Below are 14,145 nucleotides of genomic sequence, written 5' to 3'. Positions count from 1 at the left end.
TTTGCGAGTTGTTAACATATATCTTGAAGTATTGATATTATCGTAAGCTTTAATTTTACTCTTGATATCCGTGTTTCGTTGCTCTCGTATTCTTTTCTTCCGTGCCTTCTGTTTGTCCTGATGAAATTGTCTTTCAAATCAAGCTTATTGCCCCTCTCAGTTTGCTTTCTCAAGTCTAGTCGAGCACGTAATCCCAACTCGTAAGCCATATTCAGCAAAGGTTGAGATCGTGCTCGAATCCCTGCGGAGTCTCGTTGTTTTCTCTCAGGTCTATCATTAAATTAATTACGGAGATGTTGAAAGGAGCGGCATCATGATTTATGAACTGTCTGGAAATGGCAGAAAGAGGGCCACCTCCCATGGGCTCCTCTAGGCGCCATTTAGCGCCCAAAAACATATACGCGCACCGCTGATCTATTGCTCAGCAGCCACCTATAATGCTCCTCTATGGACGTTTGTGTTCGTTCTGGGTTTTACTCGAACTCGGTCAGTTCGTGTCTGATGGAGATGCTTCGTGCCGTAGACGATGTCTGCTTTCTGTGGTCCAGATTTTATTGCGGCTGTGCAGTGCCGAGCTTCTCAGCGGCTTCCATCTCCTTCCATGGAACAGCGAGCCCACTTATTGTCATGATTTATTCTCTCTTACGATGGATTGTTGGTAAATCTTGACTGCAACGAAATATTGTTTCTCAGTAAATTGCCTCTCCTTGCTCTATTATGGGTACTTTATCTGGAAAATTTATTCATTTCGTGCCAACGATATCGGTCGGCATCTTTTTGTTGCGCAAAACTGTTAGTTTTCATAGATATTGCATTTAACCCTCTGTGATGGCTCGAATTACTAATGTTGAATGCCTTGCGATATATATCAGATTTAAGATAAAATATATTTGCAATATGTTCCGCGTAGAATAGGCACGCAATGCTGTTCAGTGGTTGGAATGTTCGCTAATAGCACATCCTTATCAGCGCTGATCACGCCTGCGGATTACAGAGCGCCCGCTCGGTTCCTCGAGCATCTTATCCTCATGACTGGGCCGGCCAACTGACGTCAACTGAAGGCTCGTGAGCATTACAAAGGGTTATTACCTCCTCCTCCGTGACGTCTTCATTACCTTACCCAAACTGTTCTTTTGCATGCGTGGGCCGTGTTCTTACATGGCTTAGATATGTTCACCTGGAATTACTATCGCATTACACCAGACGGACTATCATGTTACTGTGAAATGGTTGGGTAAGGTTAGTGAGAGCCCAAGCATGTTTAGCATTTGACTGCGCATGCCTGGACACAAGTTTTGTTGAGTTGACCGGAATCAACCGAACTGTTGTGAACTGTGAACTGTTGGGCCCAGTTCACAATCAAAAGTTCCAAAGCGCAAAAATTTCCGTTTGAATTGAGTCGCAACAGCTGAGAAGTAAAAAATTCAAAAAATTTTCATTTTTAGCATTGCAACGATCGAAGAGTAGCTTCCAAGTGACTTGTTTCTCAATTAAATGCCTAAGATCAGCTAGGAGGTAAACCGGTGCTCCTTTCAGCCAGGTCAATAACTATAAGCACGCATTAATTTTTTGTGATCTTAACGTACCTTTAACAGAATAATATTGGTGTTTTCCTGAAAAATATTCCTGAAATATTATTCTAATGGGTGATAAGCTGCGTCATAGCGAGAACTGTTGAATTAGGCTCTGCATGAAAGAAAATTATTTGTTCTCATATTTGCCCTAAAATCATTTATCCTCGTATTTTCATATTTCTGAATTGGAAGGAAGATGGTTCCTTCTATTTAAATGAATTGGTTCAAATATCGAAGTTGTGTATGTATACTGCAAGGTAACATGTTACTCGGTAATTAAGTTAGTTATATTTATGGACGATTTTTTTGAAAAGTATATCATCTATTGATTTTGAACTCCTCATTTTCTTCGCGGTCTCACAAAAATATAATATGTGCCATAATATTATAGTGTCAGCGCTGAATAGTAAGGCCATATCCAGTCGGTCACCGCCCTGATTGTAGATATCGCCGATTTTTTTCCGCTATCTGTGTTTCGAATCACCTGGCCACCTAGCAATATCTAGTTTTAACTGCTTGCTGAGGACCGAACCAGCAACTCACTGCCCTAATCTTTCTGCTCATATCACACGGTCGACTCCTGTTTTATTGGTCTTTAATTCTCATTCATCAATTTAAAATTCTTTGCCAATGCAGTGAATTTTAGAACGGGTAGGAGAAAAACCAGGCTTCAGTAAAAATCTCCACTGTCTAATAAATGTAACATAACTTGGAGGACGGCAATACAAAACCAAATGCCATTTAAATCGTCATATTTAAAGGCCAGCTCACATGACCTTAGTCTCGGCTGGGTCGTGTATCATTAAACAACCTGCACTTTATGGGATTAAGTTCATTGACGAGTTACTTCACATGCATGGCTGATAGCTGCGGTCTTTGCTTTAGCCATAATTGTCACAAAGCATGAATTTTCGCCCTATAATCTCATCAGTGCCAGGTTGCGTAAAAAAGAACTTGATAACTTGAATATAAATAAAATTTTATTTCATCAAGTCCAAGCGTACGCAAACATAGCAACTTTTGGAGCTCATATTATTACACGCAGAGCTTTAGCTCAAAGGATCGTCAGTCTCATCTCATCTTCGCTCTTTTCTTGCATGATTTAATCTTGCATTCATGCAGTGCGGCAGAGAGCATTTTTTACCGAGACTTCTTAGATCATTGTGGACGTGGCCTCCATGACTGTCTCTACTTTTCGAAGGCCAAACTCTAAATAGCGCGCATAACTTAAGGTATTTGAAGGACACAACTTTGTATAGTCTCTATCAACTTGCTGGACTTGAGAATTCGGGAATTTTTTTCCTGCATGGTTTCGCACTAGTATCTCGTATTGTTAATGCTTCTGTCTTCAGATAATTACTTTGCAAATTGAATTAGTGAACCTGTGGATTATACGTTAATAATTCAGGCATAGCTAGCTAAAATCGAAACTTTTTATCACAGATATGCAAATCTAAGCTTATATTGATTGTTATTACACCTGCGTTTAGAGTTCGTTCTTTTCAGAAGTTAACTTTTTCTACTCGCAAACCCCCATTAGGTCACGTTCAATCAATTAGTGACAGTTTTATTTTAAAATCCTATCTACATCTGTATATTTCAATGATCTCATCTTTGATGATTAATTTTGATTCATTACCATTCTTACTCACAAAAACACTATTGTACCCACAAAGGTGTACACAACGTGGCATACTGTGAGTGGTGTATATACACACCTATGGTTGTGCACACAGTGTGATGTGTACTCAAGTGGTGTGCCCTCAGAGTGGTGTGTAAATAACTACTCACAATAAAGTAGTCATGGTAGTTTACACTTTATGGAGTAATGAATGCACTTACTAATACCACAGTTCATCGAATCACTGAACAAACCCAGTATAATCATATAAATTTCAAGTATTGTTGGCTGTGAAATATCTATGTACATCTTATCCTTGACTGTATTAAAAGAATTTACGTGTAGCCAATTTTTAGAAACCTCCACTTTGGGCCAAATTTTCAGACTGCTCGAAGAAGAGATGTAATTCTTTCATGTTTCTTGACTCACTTCTTACTGACTACTAGGGGCTCATTTCTGGAGTTCTCATTCGTTCATAAAATACCGCTTGAACGTGGCTGCCGCCTCATAAATATCAGAGTTGAAGCTTGAGTTTCAGACGAGGTATTCAAGGTGGCGTTTAACTCTGAAACTCTTAACAGCGAAATTGAACGAAGCCCTTGAGTTTCTGAAGAAAGCTTGAAATACTGCTGAAAAATTATGTATCTCTGCGAAACTTATCTGATTTATTTCTTTCAGTAAATTCAATCCGTAAATTCAGTAGTAAATCAGTAAATTTCTGTATATGGTTATATACAATGTTTGGATTGTCACTTTAGCAATTCAACGGGCGATGTAAGGTATTATAGCAGTAAAAATGTAAGCACGAAAATGTGTCCAATTTGAATTAAATCTAACGATATTTTGCATATTGAAACTTGACTGTTCTAATTTCATATTCCGTGAAGTCCTCGATTGATTTTTCTAGTAAATGACAAAAGGTTTTCTTCCATGAGTGCCTGAAACTATCATCAAATTCTTATTTGAGCGTTTGAAATGATTTCATTGCTAATTTTGTGCGTTTACTGCTGATGATTTGTGCCACCGATTTACTTGCCTGAAAAGTAATCAAATTATTTTGTTTCATAAAATTTTAACTCGCAATTTTTACATTTGGAAGTGGATTTGGTCGAATATTTATCACAGTCTCTCTCTGTTTCTATGTCTTGTTTCTGTATAAGGCACTTTTTTTACAGTTAATTTTTTTATTTTTCGCACTTTTTTGCGTGTATTTGACGTCTGCAACTTTAACCAAATTTTTTGCTCTATCGCAAAATCCTTAAAAATAACTAAACTCGCGGTCTCCTCAAAACGAAGGTGGAAAGCTTCATATAATCACGGACCATTTCTCTGCTCGTGATGTTTCTTTGTGTAGCGAATGCATTTCATTTTATTTTGCCAAGTTAATAAGAGATATTCGGAGTGTGACTAGAGCTGCTGCGAAATCATTAGCGTCCGCTGATGTCAGGGTGCGAGACGAGCGACCTGTCATGCCAGTGCGCCAATGATGGAAAATCATTCCTCATCGTCGTGTCCTGCGGCATCCTCGTCTTGGCATAAGGAGAAACCTCCGTGACTATTGCAGCCTTTTATTGTTTCGATTTCTCCTTCATTATGATATTTGCACTAGAATCTATCTTTTTTTAAAGATCAAAAGCTATTAACGATGACAAAAATTGTTTCTATTCACATCCCTTATGGGCTAGCTTCTTATCTAGTCGGAAAATGTCTGGAACACTTAATAATAATATCGTTTAAATCGTTGCTGAACCAAAGCTGCTGATAATTGGATAGCATGGATAATGTGCGAGTAGTCTTTGACACGCCGAGGCTCTGAATACCGGACACTGTTGGATAATTGAGACGTCGCATGGCTGGTTGTTTGACTAGCGTTTGTTAGTTCGTTTGTTATGCACAAGTCTTCGTTTTTTTAGCCAATACCGCGGTACTATATTTTTAGCGTCGTTATTAGTGTTTTTTCAATTTTATAGAAAAAATGATGCATTGATATTATTTTTTATTGCTTTTCAAAACAATTGTTATCTTGAACTTGGTTTATAATTTTTTTTCCAAATTCCACTAATAATTTGCCTCGTTGGCGCAGACGATTCGATCGTTAGAATTGATATATCATTCAAACCAACTGTATTTTAACTTGCGTTATTGGACGCCAGGAACTCGTTTTTGTTTGCTAGCATTTTGCTCCTTTTTAAAAGCACTCCTAACTGCTATTAGCCTGCTTTTTTTATTGCTTGAGCAACTTGTTATCTGCCTTCTGTGATACCAGCGAGAATGAAACGCTCTGTTTGTCTGCTATATAGGATCTGAACCTATTATGTTTGAAAGCAGTGGTTTTTTAGTTTGTGATTATACCATGTTGGTCGCATTTAGCACTAAAATCTTCCGCTCATTTTGAACAACTTGGCATTTTGTATTCATTCTTTGTTATTAAAACTAGAAGGGTTATGATATTATTTCCATAATTTAAACACGTAAGTTTCTGTGAATTCAGCAAAACAGGATCAAGTCTTGAGATAGTCGATGGCTCAGCACATATTTTACTTTAGAAATTGCAAATATGTATTAATTTGGTCGCGAGCTACTTCTATTTTTGAAGATTCACACGTAACTTGATCGATTCCGCACACTCCTTATTCTTCGATTTTTAATAGTCGTAATCAAACTAACCATAATTATTTTTGTTCATTTTCCAGGGTCTAGTAGGGGGCATATAATTTTGAAATTAAATTCAATGTGGGTTTACATTTCCTCACACTCGTAGTTTATCAAATTTTCGGTGACCACTTGCAAACACGCTGCACTAAATGAAATGCCTTTTTCATTATACTTGTAAAACCACCAAACCGTGAAATTTTGATTTCTTATTCTGCCCTCGAACATTAGTCTGTGATCAAACGGTGAAACGTTTTGTCTGATATTGTTGAAATTTCGCCATAGAACAAATAATGTTTATCTATTTGTGCATCGTAATTCAGTGAACTCTTTTAATTATTTTTAAAACATGGGTGATTCTCCATCGTCCATGACTGGTTCAAAATTTTTACTGGTGCCTCCAGTCGATCAGACAATCTTGGAGCACTGGCCTCCAGAAAAGCCCTACAGTAATGCTGTCGGAAATCCTGGAGGTAATGGTGCAGCAGAGACCGCTTCTGATCGGGAGAAAGTTTTGAAGCTTCTGCAAACGAGCTCAAAAATAGTCAAGAATCTGAAATCGACCTCCTTGCCTGATCTCAGGGATAACTGCGTCATCAAGATGCATGCCGAGAGATTGGGCAAGGGTGTATGTTTGCGAACTTCTGGTCAAAACCAAAGTGTGCGCTGCTTGAAAATTAATCGGTCTTTCCGGTGCAGTGCGGTCATGGCTGATATAAAAAAGAGTGATTTGATTGCTCCTGTTGATATAGAAAACAAAGTTATTCGTAAAGTTATTGAACGGAAGGTCTTGAGACCAACGTTATCCAATCAGTTGACACCGACTTACCTTTCTGAAACTTTTGACAATTTTCAGTATGAAAATATTTCCTTTTCTGAACGGGTTAGGGAGAAGGAAAGGGGATCGGTTCCAGTCAGAGAACTTCCCAAGCGTTCCTCGTTCACATCGGCGCTGAACGAAAGCGTCCTCAAGCTGCTCCCTGAGAATATCGAGGTGGACTTCACTGCCGACCCCGCGGCCGAGGAAGATTGGCCGGGAGAAATTCGACGAATAGGAAGCATTTTTTCTGACGACTCTGATTCGTTCAGTCGGCGAGCATCTAGTAATGCCGGCGATAACGAAAGTTTCGTTGATCCTGGAGAGTCGGTAAGCCGACGAGCGTCGAGTGGCATCGGCAGCGTTGACGGGCGTAGCTCCTACAGCAGAACACAAAGCATAGACGAAGAGGGTTCCGAGGCGCCTAGCAGACGTTCATCAAACAATACCGCCACCGAACCCATAGACGAATCGTCTCTTGTCACGCAGAGAGACCGCATCGGTCGACGACTTGACTCTGTCTTTGGCATAAAAGAGACGGTGAGCCGGCGCACTTCGGGCGAGACAGGCTACAGTCCCGACCCTCTCGTACGGCGAGACTCGCTGCTGGAGGCTGTGCTCGCAGCCAAGAAGGGCGGTTGGCGTAACCTCGTCAGGTCTGAGAGTCTGGACAGCGCTTCGTCCTTTGCGTCGTCCCTAACGTCCAGCCTTGCGTCCGACACATCGGGCTGTCCTTGTGATGACTGCCTTCTTGGCCTCACGCAGCCGCCCAGACCAAAGAAGGTAAGACAATAGTATTGATTGTGCTTACGATGTTATTTTTAAAGTCATCTTGTTGCAGATGCCATGAGTACATATGAAAAAACATTGCTATACTTTCTGTTAAGTTTCATGACTTATAAAACCGACTGACATCAAAAGACTTGATTTAATGTGTTGATTGGGGTAGGAAATTACAATTTCTATTTTTCTTGCACTTAAATTGATCGAAGCAACGCTTGCTTCGTGAATATAGGTTTGAGTATTCGAGTAAAATATCACATGTATTGGATAAATTTTTGCATCGAAAGCTTGATCTGGACTCAGGAGTTTGTAAATTGTAATCGTCGTTTCGAGTGAGGCTATATGCGTACGTTGAGCCCAGCTATGTTTAATTGATTTGACAAAGAGTGTTATTGTAGTCTTGATAATGAGGTGCTAATCATTAGGATGGTAATGGGAATTTTTCGTTACAATAAAATACAATTCTCAATTTATGCAGGCGTGCCTGCTTACTCTCTGCCGGTCAGCAGAATATAGCACTGAAGAACGAGATTATAAAGTCACAGTTGCTGGTGAAAATACGTTTTCTATGGTCTCATTCGTGAAAATTAGAAAACTGTAAAATTGATGCATAACTGAAGTGTTGTTAGTCACGAGGTGTTGAACTATGTCAATCGCAGCTAGACGCTAGTACATACATAGCAGATCCTTCAGGGGCTAATTCTTGAACATATCTTGCGATACCAGGATTTTCGATTGAAAAAAATTTCGGCTTTCCTATTGCTTCGAAATCTTACAGTCCGTTTGTCGGTCAAATTGGCTTTGCATTTTTGCCACTTACAATAAAAGCGAATTTTATTTATTTTAAAATTTATTTCCTTTAAATATACAAACAGCAGGCATTTCTTTTTCAATTCATCTAAAAAGTAGAGGCTGTAGAAATTTTATACAATAAGTTGTTTGAACACATTTTCGAAGCTTCTCTCTTCGTTCGTCGAACTGTATATGAGACAAACTGTCATTTCATGACACATAAGAATCCAGTGGTGTTGGCTCGCACAAGTGTTTTTAATGGAGCATTGCGCATTCGCCCTCTATTTTGCTGACCGAGTTCTATTTAATGACAGTGCAGATGTGGCCTAAGGCTTATAGGATTCCGTGAGATGAGGAACACTCGCATTCCAATTTCGTAGCAGTGATACGAGCAACACAGCTGTACATACGATGACGCTCAGCTGTGTTAGTGAGATGACGCAGATGAAGGCCGCAGCTGGGGCTCTACCCTACATCGGTAGCGGGCCCTGTCAAGGGATAGGATTTGTGATGTTCTTTGCCTGTACCCAGCGTTTAATATGTGTTACATTATGCTGACATACTTAAAATATTTGAACCCGTGTACTATCAATCAAAGGATTTATTTCATTGAATAATTTGTTAACAGCGGAGATTCATTCAGTGACAAGTACATGTATCGAAACGTTCTCCTTGTGAGAAATGGGAATATTGTTGTGGTACGTACTACGTGAGTTTTAACGTTGAAGTAGTTAAAATTACGTTGAGTTTTCACCGTGGCTGCTGCGTTCCTCTATGATTCTCGTTCCCTCTTGTTTGAACATTTGATCGATTTGTTTCCTTCTGCCTTGAATCTTCATTTCTGTATAGCGCTGTTGATATATGTTTCAAGCGCATGGAATAATTAGATCGTTCGATTTCAGCGTGTTTAAATTATAACGAATTCATACCCGGTTGATCTAATGTATCCGTATCTGTTCGGCTGAACGCCGTTGGGGTAAATCCCTATGAAGTGTGTCTGACGGCCTTTAGTCGCATGCCATATGCTCTAGGAACGGTTTCCCCCTAAACGCTTACAATTATTCGCTGGTATTCCTTATCTCCGCAGCAGCGCTGGGTTTGTTGTGCCGCGACAAACGTGTACGCAACATTGAATTATTATGCGTACGTAGTAGCGTGATGTTCATCGCGCTGTTTTATTACGACATAACGGTAGTCGACTCTCGTCAACTGATTTGTTTATTCCACATATTTAATCGAATAAACTCGTCTATTAATCTCGACAAAGAATTTCATCTTGAGATACAAAAGCTCAGTTGCGGTACCAGCCTGCTAAATATTCCGAGAGATAAACTATTGCCACGCCAATTGTACTGCGAATGCCTATAGCAACGGTCAGATTCCTCTCACATCTGCCGTGCTAGGGTCATAACGTAGATAATTACTTAATTTTCATCTTCATCAACAAATCTTGATTATTATTTCATTTACTTACTTCATTGCTTATTATTGATCAAACTGAATATTAATGGAAAGTATTTAACTCGTAATTCGTTTAATCTTATGATCGAGTAATTCAGTGGATTAATAAATCTGTCGGCGTATTTTTTCCAAAACTAAATTTTCCGCACTGTTCTTTGTTGAGAAATTATCATTTACGCGTTCTTGTGACTTGTTTGTGAATAATAATGACCTTTATGTAATATGTAAAACATGATTTGTATTAATTTTGATACAAATTGTTAGGCAACCATACGTTACGTTAACCGTAGGTAATACCAAATAGTATACTCGTATTACAACTGTTACTACAGTATTGCATAACAGTATTACAAACTGTCAGACCATCCTGCCGGGAAAGATAATCCCTGAACCGCCTTAAAATTACATTCAATATTATACGAGTGCGTACGTCGAGTTTCATTATTTATTTTTTAATGAAATGTATTCGTAACTATATAAGTCCTATTAATAATGACCAAATCCCTAAAAACTAATACGTTCTGCGATTTAAATCTAAATTTGAACAGTTTCTTTCGAATAAATAGTAAATTGTACCGAATCAAGAATCAAATGAAATGTTAATTGTATGATAATAATTTAATTTGGACCGACGTATGATGCATGGTTCGATAATTATGATATAAGGGGAATGAAAAAATTAGCGTAGAAATATACATAAATGGAAGTGTATATATTAAACACCGTTTTAAAATATGCATGGGATTGTATGAAAATTTTAAGGAGTATGTTCGACGTATTTTTAGTAAGGTCATGAAAACAACTCCGGAAAACCCTCAAGAAATGCACAGTAAATTACGAAATGTGTTATAAATTTATGGAAAATATTTGCAAAACTTTTTAATAATGTTTATTATATGCATAGAGAATAGAAAATCCCAGAAAAAAATGTTCGTCAATAAATAAATAAATAAGAAGTACAGTTGAATGTCTAGTCATGAGGAAAAAATTCTTTATACCAGCTACTGTAATCCATGTATTTAAAATATTTTTGTCCAGAATCCACTCAATTTCCAGACTAAAAGAACGGTTGTTGAGAAAAGACGAGCTCGAAATGATATTCAACATTGAACTCCCACTTTACTTTCGTTTGTAAATGTGAAAAATAGTTTATATTGTATAAATTCAGTTTTGCGACTAAGAAATTTAAAATCTTCTTAAAAATCAAATCAAATGGCTCATTATATTCCTTCAATTCAAATAAAATTTCCTAACCTGCTATATATCCTTACCGAAATGTACTTGTATTTTGATACGCGCTCGAGTAATCCTTAATTATATGTACAACTCAGGCTCCAAACACACGATTAAACAAATGTAATCTTACAAATATATGATAAAATACGTCAAATTTTAGTTAAATCGTGAATATTTTGGAGACATGATTACAGCTCGGTATCATGGAATCTTGTTATTTCCCCTAAGATCATTAACTTAATGATCTTTCTTGAGAGCATCACAACCCTGCTGCCTTGCTCTCCTATCTGTTGGCATATAGGAGGAATTGTTCGTATCTCTCTATACACTGGCGAACTGAGCTGCTGCATCTAGGGCGATTGCAATGTCTAGCATCTCACTTGCAATAGAGATCATAGTGTGTTGTTGTATTTGGTTGAATTAAACGAGGTTACGATTATTGTGTCAAGAGTTGTGTGTGGACAATAGAGCTTTATAAGGAAGAGCTTGATATTGCGAGGATCTTCTGTACTGGCTGAGGCCAGTTACTTATTGCTGCTGAGAGCCCTCCTGTGACGTCACCTTGACGTCATGCATCCTTAAGCTAACGCTTGTGCGGAGCTGTGAAGAACCTCTTTGATTAAACTAGTCTAGTCGTCTTGCTAGATCGGCTGTACTTCTATTAGCAGCATGGCACTGTGACGTATGTGGCCCTTATCGTACTTTTTTGTTTAGCGCAAAGACCTTGTACCGGGAAAACTTTACGAATTAATCGTATAGTCTCTACGATACTATTTCTAGAAATTCATTATCTTGACGCCATTCGGCCTTGTGTTCCGTTAGCTCTTGAACAAGTCAAAATCGACTCTGATCTTAAAACATTCTCGCAACACTTCCAAAGCATAATTGAGATGGTTTTATAACATTCAATTAATATTTTATTGGGCATCGTTAAAACTTTTTAGAATAAAAATTATTTCACGTTCCTTCGTTTAGTATTCAATAATTCATTCCCGAATTTAACTTTTTAATTAATCAAAGAATGTAATTAATCAAACTTGTAATTAATCAAAGAATGGACGGCTGCAGGTGGCAGCTCATGTGTGAACTGCCACAATAGCACATCTGTCATCCAACAACTCAAGGACTTTCATTGTGCCTACAGCTCAGCGTCTCTTGTTTCAAATTGTTGTGCTGAGCCATGTTCAAAATTGTTTTCTTTTATGAAAGAAATTATTCAAATTAGGAGCTCCTTATCATTTTCTGCATGCACACGGAAGGTTAAACATAGCTGATACCACACACAATGTACAGAAAAAAATGAATTCTAAACGACGGTACGTATTGCGAATAAACTGCGTGAATATACACTGTTAGTAAAAGATGGTTTTGCTCATACAAGTGCTGCGTCACTTGCGCATCGTTCAACACAATCCAATTAGAGTCAACTGAACGTCTGCGTTGACCAATGTAATAAGAGCAGCTTTTATGAGATAAACGTCAGCATTGATCAGGATATTTTGTGAGGCGTTGAGTTGAACGTCTGCATTGATAAGGCTTTGCAGTGCAACTTTTCGTGAGCTGAGCATCTGCATTCATCAGGGTTTCCAGTGCATACATATTTTTGTTAGCTGAACTTCTGCACTGATTAAGATTAAGCGTTTCTTCCATGAGCTGAACATCTGTACCCAAATAAAAATTAAGGGTGGTGCACCGATGATTATAGGTGGCGATAGTAGTTTATAGGTGGCGTAACGGTGAGTGGCCAGATTTGCCAAAAATCGACAATAAAACATCAATAAATCGAGAGGGTGGCGAGTAAAGGTGGCAGTCATCTATGAATCATCGCTGATTTGTAAGGTCTGAATAATCAATAGCACATTGCAGGCAAATCTCTTTTAGGCCACCGAAAACCGTCTGCCTACACAATGCACGAAGATATTTGCCATAGTAATTTATCCAACGTAGAAAGGTGTTATTGGATTGCGGGTCATTCGAGATCAAGACGAAACCATGACTTCGTTTTGTGTGCTTTGAGTAAAAATTCGGTTATCCATCCTGACATCGATTGTGAAATTTAATATACAGTCAGATAATTCTTTAGATTTTAGATTAAAGACTAAAATTCTTTAGACTAAAGATTAAGCTATAGAAAAATTGTGACTAGAAGTGGTGCAGGTAGTTCACGTCTGATATTTCAAATAATCGTGTAATATCAATTCCTTACTTCACGTCAGAAAAATTCTTGGTGAAAATATACCGAATTAAGCCGCTGTCAAAATTGGTGTAATGTTGATATTATGAACTTCGATACTTATTAAGCATTTTCCCGTAGCCTTTACTCTGAGCTGAACCATCGTTCGTTACGGATTAATGAAGTTTCTTTCAGCGGGTGTTTACTCGAATGTAGTAGCATGTTCAAATAAAATTGGTGATGAAGCCATCTAATCATCACGGTGGTAGCATTAACTTTGCTCATTTGATGAAATTAATATTTGCAATACTTCAGTTAAATTTTTTAAAATTACTCGACTGCCATGGCCTCTCCGATGGCGCAACGTAGAGGCTCTGCTTTGCGTGTGGGAGACCGGAGTTCGAATCCTGCAGGCAGGGACTTCTTCAAGTCGATTTCTCACGAGGTATGTGTATGGTACTCTGATTATATGTTCCTGCTACATGTCTGACATTGTTACTTGTACTGCCATGGTAGATTTGCATACGTAGCACTTAGAATGGTGATTGGGTGATGCAATATCAGTAAATGCAGAAGCATCGGATTTGAAACTAAGGACTTAGAATGGTGATTGGGTGATGCAATATCAGTAAATGCAGAAGCATCGAATTTGAAACTAAAGGAAAATTTTTTATTGAATTCATTTTAAAGGTGGCCACTGGTGGCTCATTGATGCGCCACCGGTGCCAATGGGTAGTTATTGATGTACGAAAAGCTTTACGGGTGTGGTGGCCATTGGCAGGTTATAGGTGTGGGATAGGTGGTGCACGCCACCCTTAATTCACTGTATAAATCATATAAGCTCCACCTATGGGGTCCGCCGATAGCCACCATAAAAACATAGGTGCTCCACTCTCAATTTTTATTTGGGTATTGACCAGTTTGTTCAGTGCCGGTATTGTGTGCCATGCACGAACAATTTATTGGTGTTATTCATCAAAAGATTAACACTTGCTAGTACAGTTTTGTGTGCCACGAACAATTTATTAGTGTTAAT

General features: G+C 38.4%; 1 protein-coding gene across 2 annotated transcripts in view; it reads left to right on the top strand.

Annotated features, from left to right (window-relative positions):
- LOC108680845 (inositol-trisphosphate 3-kinase A) overlaps window positions 1-14,145 on the top strand; it is a 115,654-nt gene that overhangs the window by 71,707 nt on the left and 29,802 nt on the right. The window contains exon 1 of one of the 2 annotated variants that reach the window (XM_018169759.2): window positions 5,887-7,447. The exons of the other annotated variant lie outside the window; for it this stretch is intronic. Within the exon in view, the coding sequence (XP_018025248.1) occupies window positions 6,197-7,447 (1,251 nt within the window). The 5' untranslated portion in view covers window positions 5,887-6,196. Of the gene's footprint in view, window positions 1-5,886; window positions 7,448-14,145 lie in introns of those variants that run through there. 2 annotated transcript variants of the gene reach the window in all.

The sequence above is a fragment of the Hyalella azteca genome, unplaced genomic scaffold, assembly GCF_000764305.2.
Source record: "Hyalella azteca isolate HAZT.00-mixed unplaced genomic scaffold, Hazt_2.0.2 contig10761, whole genome shotgun sequence".
NCBI classification, from domain to species: domain Eukaryota; kingdom Metazoa; phylum Arthropoda; class Malacostraca; order Amphipoda; family Hyalellidae; genus Hyalella; species Hyalella azteca.
The sequence above is the reverse complement of the archived record's forward strand: the minus strand, read 5'-3'. Positions and strand labels throughout refer to the sequence as shown.